The 5480-nt window shown below is 45.2% G+C and overlaps 1 protein-coding gene across 1 annotated transcript; it reads left to right on the top strand.

Moving 5' to 3' along the window:
* The first annotated feature begins 4501 nt into the window (after positions 1–4501).
* Positions 4502–5267, top strand: LOC147083990 (uncharacterized). The gene has a single exon (XM_085979988.1). The coding sequence runs from the start codon at positions 4524–4526 to the stop codon at positions 5154–5156; it is 633 nt and encodes a 210-aa protein (XP_085836114.1). The 5' UTR covers positions 4502–4523; the 3' UTR covers positions 5157–5267.
* Positions 5268–5480: the final 213 nt, after the last annotated feature.

The raw sequence follows: 5480 nt of genomic DNA, 5'->3' as shown, positions 1-5480 counted from the left end.
CTGGAATTTTTTGAGGATATAACTGGTAAAATAGATAAGGGAGAACTAGTGGATGTGGTGTATTGGACTTTCAGAAGGCTTTCGATAAAGTCCCACATAAGAGATTAGCGTGTAAAGTTAAGGCACTTGGGATTGGGGGCAAAGTATTGACTTGGACAGAGAACTGGTTGGCAGACAGAAAGCAAAGAGTTGGAATAAATGGGTCTTTTTCCGAGTGGCAGGCAGTGACTAGTGGGGTACCGCAGGGATCGGTGCTAGGACGCCAGCTATTCACAATATATATTAATAATCTAGACGAGGGAACTAGATGTAATATCTCCAAATTTGCAGATGACACAAAGCTGGGTGGGCGTGTGTGCTGTGAGGAGGATGCTGAGAAACTCCAGGATGATTTGGACAGGTTGGGTGATTGGGCAGAAGCATGGCAGATGCAATATAACGTGGATAAATGTGAGGTTATCCACTTTGGTGGGAAAAACAGGAAGGCAGATTATTATCTGAATGGCAAAAGTTTGGGAGAAGGGGAAGTGCAACGAGTCCTGGGTGTCCTTGTGCACCAGTCGCTGAAGGTAAGCATGCAGGTGCAGCAGGCGGTTAAGAAGGCAAATGGTATGTTGGCCTTCGTAGCGAGAGGGTTCGAGTACAGGAACAAGGGTGTCTTGCTGCAGTTGTACAGGGCCTTGGTGAGACCACACCTTGAGTACTGTGTGCAGTTTTGGTTGCCTTATCTGAGGAAGGATGTTCTGGCCATGGAAGGAGTGCAGCGAAGATTCACCAGGCTGATACCTGGGATGGCAGGAATGATGTATGAGGAGAGATTGGGACGATTGGGCTTATACTTGCTGGAGTTTGGAAGAATGAGAGGGGATTTCTTCACCCAGAGAGTGGTGAACCTGTGGAATTCTCTACCACAGAAGGCAGTGGAGGCCAATTCATTAAATATATTCAAGAAGGAGTTGGATATATTTCTTAAGGCTAAAGGGATCAAGGGGTATGGGGAGAAGGCAGGGACAGGGTACTGAATTTGGATGATAAGTCATGATCGCATTGGTTGACGGAGCAGGCTCAAGGGGCCGAATGGCCTACTCCTGCTCCTATCTTCTACGTTTCTATATAGACTGGAAAAATCAGATGGGCAAAGGTAGCCTAGATGAGGAGTTCATAGAATGTTTTCGGGATACTTTCTTAGAACAGCACGTTCTGGAGCCAACCAGAGAGCAGGCTATACTAGACCTGGTATTGTGCAACGAGATAGGATTAATTAATGACTTCATAGTGAAGGTGCCCCTAGGTAGCAGCGATCATAATATGATTGAATTTTACATTCAGTTTGAGGGAGCGAAGAGTGGGTCCAAGACTAGTATTTTAAACTTAAATAAAGGCAATTATGAGGGCATGAAAGCAGAGCTAGCTAAAGTGAACAGGCAAATTAGGTTAAGGGATAGGTCAATAGAGTTGCAGTGGCAGACATTTAAGAGATATTTCAGAATACACAGAATATATACATTCCAACGAGAAAGAAAAACTGCAAGGAGAGAAAGCTAGCTAGAAATATAAAAACTGACAGTGAGAGTTTCTATAGATATTTTAAAAAGAAAAGAGTTAACAAAGTGAGTATTGGTCCTATAGAAAGTGAGTCTGGGGAATTAATAATGGAAAATAAGGAGATGGCAGTTGAATTGAACAGGTATTTTGCATCGGTCTTCACTATAGAGGATTCAAGTAACATCCCAGAAATAGCTGTAAATCAGGAAATGGAAGGGAGGGAGGAACTCAAGAAAATTACAATCACCAGGGAAGTGGTACTGAGCAAATTGTTGGAGCTGTGGGCTGACAAGTCCCCGGGGCCTGATGGACTTCATCCTAGGGTCTTAAAAGAAGTGGCTAGTGAGATAGTTGATGCGTTGGTTTTAATTTTCCAAAATTCCCGAGCTTCAGGGAAGGTTCCATTAGATTGGAAAATAGTGACTGTAACTCCTTTATTCAAAAAGGGAGAGAGACAGAAAGCAGGAAACTACAGGCCAGTTAGCTTAACATCTGTCATCGGGAAGATGTTAGAAGCTATTATTAAAGATGTTATAGCAGGGCACTTGGAAAAGTTTAAGGTAATCAGGCAGAGTCAACATGGTTTTGTGAAAGGGAAATCATGTTTAACCAATTTATTGGAGTTCTTTGAGGAAGTAACATGTGCTGTGGATAAAGGGGAACCGGTGGATGTACTGTACTTAGATTTCCAGAAGGCATTTGATAAGGTGCCACATCAAAGGATATTGCAGAAAATAAAAGCTCATGGTGTAGGGAGTAACATGTTGGCATGGATAGAAGATTGGCTAGCTAACAGGAAACAGAAAGTAGGCATAAATGGGTCACTTTCTGGTTGGCAAGATGTAATGTGTGGTGTGCCACAGGGATCAGTGCTGGGACCTCAACTTTTTACAATTTATATAAATGACTTGGATGAAGGGACCGAAGGCATGGTTGCTAAATTTGCTGATGACATAAAGATAGGTAGGAAAGTAAATTGTGTACAGGACATAAGGAGACATAATGACCTCATAGTGAAGGTGCCCCTAGGTACAAAGGGATATGGATAAGTTAAGTGAGTGGGCAAAGATCTGGCAAATGGAGTATAATGTGGGAAAATGTGACGTTGTCCATTTTGGCAGGAAGAATAAAAAAGAAGCATATTATCTAAATGGTGAGAGATTGCAGAGCTCTGAGATGCAGAGGGATCTGGGTGTCCTAATGCATGAATTGCAAAAGGTTAGTATTCAGGTACAACAAGTAATCAGGAAAGCTAATAGAATGTTATTGTTTATTGCGAGGGAAACTGAATACAAAAGTAGGGAGGTTATGCTTCAGTTATACAGGGCATTGGTGAGACCACATCTGGAGCACTGTGTACAGTATTGATCTCCTTATTTAAGGAAGGATGTAAATGCGTTGGAAGCAGTTCAGAGAAGGTTTACTAGACTAATACCTGGAATGGACGGGTTGTCTTATGAGGAAAGGTTGGACAGGCTAGGCTTGTATCCGCTGGAGTTTAGAAGAGTAAGAGGTGACTTGATTGAAACATATAAGATCCTGAGGGGTTTGGACAGGGTGGATGTGGAGAGGATGTTTCCTCTTGTGGGAGAATCTAGAACTAGGGGTCACTGTTTAAAAATAAGGGGTCGCCCATTTAAGACCGAGATGAGGAGAAATTTTTTCTCACAGAGGGTCGTGAGTCTTTGGAACTCTCTTCCTCAGAGGGCGGTGGAAGCAGAGTCTTTGAATATTTTTAAGGCAGAGGTAGATAGATTCTTGATAAGCAAGGGGGTGAAAGGTTATCGGGGGTAGGTGGGAATGTGGAGTAATCGGATCAGCCATGATCTTATTGAATGGCGGAGCAGGCTCGAGGGGCCGAGTGGCCGACTCCTGCTCCTAATTCATACGTATGTATGTAAAACAGAGAGTAGTGGTGAACGGTTGTTTATCGGACTGGAGGAATGTACACAGTGGTGTTCCCCAGGGGTCGGTTCTAGGACCACTGCTTTTCTTGATATATATTAATGACTTGGATGTGGGTGTACAGGACACAATTTCAAAATTTGCAGATGATACAAAACTTGGAAGTATAGTGAACAGTGAGGAGGAGAGTGATAGACTTCAGGAAGACATAAACAGGCTGCTGAAATGGGTGGACACGTGGCAGATGAAATTTAACGCAGAAAAGTGCAAAGTGATACATTCTGGTAGAAAGAATGAGGAGAGGACATATAAACTAAATGGTACAATCCTAAAGGGGGTACACGAACAGAGAGACCTGGGAGTATGTGTGCACAAATCGATGAAGGTGGCAGGGCAGGTTGAGAAAGCGATTAAAAAGGCTTATGGGATCCTGGGCTTCATAAATAGAGGTATAAAGTACAAAAGTGTGGAAATTATGATGAACCTGTATAAAACACTGGTTCAGCCCCAACTAGAGTACTGTGTCCAATTCTGGACACCACACTTTAGGAAGGATGTGAAGGCCTTAGAGAGAAGGTGCAGTAAAGATTTACAAGAATGATTCCAGGAATGACTTACGTGGATAGACTGGAGAAGCTGGGGTTGTTCTCCTTGGAGCAGAGAAGATTGAGAAGAGATTTGATAGAGGTGTTCAAAATCATGAGGGGCCTGGACAGAGTAGATAGAGAGAAACTGTTCCCATTCACAGAGGGGTCAAGAACCAGAGGACACGGATTTAAGGTGATTGACAAAATAAACAAAGTCGACATTTTTACGCAGTGAGTGGTTAGAATCTGGAATGCACTGCCTGAAAGGGTGGTGGAGGCAGATTCAATCACCACTTTCCAAAGGGAGTTGGATAAAAAAAAAATTCAGGGCTACAGGGCAAGGGTGGGGGAGTGGGACTAGCTGAGAGTTGGCATGGGCTCGATGGGCCGAATGGCTGCCTTCCATGCTATAACCATTCTATGATTCTATCCTACAACATTCTCCCTCTTACCCCCTTTCTAAACTCCTTTTACAGGGTTTTAGAAATGGAGCATTTACAGACAGGAAGCTCAGACCAAACATCACGTCAAGAACAGACAGAGTCACTCGATCCATCAGGACCTGAATATCATCGGCCTTTGCACATGGAAGGAGAGAGCAGCGATCACAGCGCAGACAAACCGCACACGTATTCCACGTGTGGACCCGGATTCAGCCGATCATCCAATCTGCAGAGGCACAAGCGCAGCCACGCCAGGGAGAGACCGTGTAAATGTGGTGAGTGCGGGAAGGGATTCAGTAACCCCTCGAGGCTGGAGATTCACCGGCGCAGTCACACCGGGGAGAAGCCATTCACCTGCATGTTGTGCGGGAAGGGATTCACTCGCTCCTCCCGCCTGCTGATGCACCAGCGAGTCCACACCGGGGAGAGGCAGTTCACCTGCACCGTGTGTGGGAAGGGATTCTCTCGGTCCTCCAGTCTGCTGACACACCAGCGAGTCCACACCGGGGAGAGACAGTTCACCTGCACTATGTGTGGGAAGGGATTCTCTCGGTCCTCCAGCCTGCTGACGCACCAGCGAGCCCACACCAGGGAGAGGCCGTTCACCTGCACCGTGTGTGGGAAGGGATTCACTCGCTCCTCCCGCCTGCTAACACACCAGCAAGTCCACGCCTGATGGGAGTGGTTCGATTCTGCTGCTGTTAAATCACATCCAGGACTGAGCGATCTTCACTCTGGCAGTTGGGGTTTGTTGATACTGATGTGAATGGCCCACTCGAGCTGGGCTGGAGCTTAATATTTTGCATATATGTCAAGTAAATAAGCTTTGTTTCCAACATACAGTGTGTCGAGTCCTTGATGTCTGTAAGACGAGAGCTGACTTATGACTGTCGGGGGCGGGGGGGTGCTGCTGCGGCCCTTTAAGAACTGCTGTCCTTGATCCTCCCTCTTAATTTCAGCTGAGATTCCCTGAATTATTTTGCAATAACATAATTAACTT

This window comes from Somniosus microcephalus, unplaced genomic scaffold, assembly GCF_052327205.1.
Source record: "Somniosus microcephalus isolate GS21.2 unplaced genomic scaffold, FLI_Smic_1.0 scaffold10, whole genome shotgun sequence".
Lineage (NCBI taxonomy): Eukaryota > Metazoa > Chordata > Chondrichthyes > Squaliformes > Somniosidae > Somniosus > Somniosus microcephalus.
Note: the sequence above shows the minus strand (reverse complement) of the source record. Positions and strands in the feature narration are given on the sequence as shown.

What these genes read in the sequence shown, in the direction of transcription:
- LOC147083990 (XM_085979988.1), top strand. Translation starts at nt 4,524, where the DNA reads ATGGAGCATTTACAGACAGGAAGCTCAGACCAAACATCACGTCAAGAA.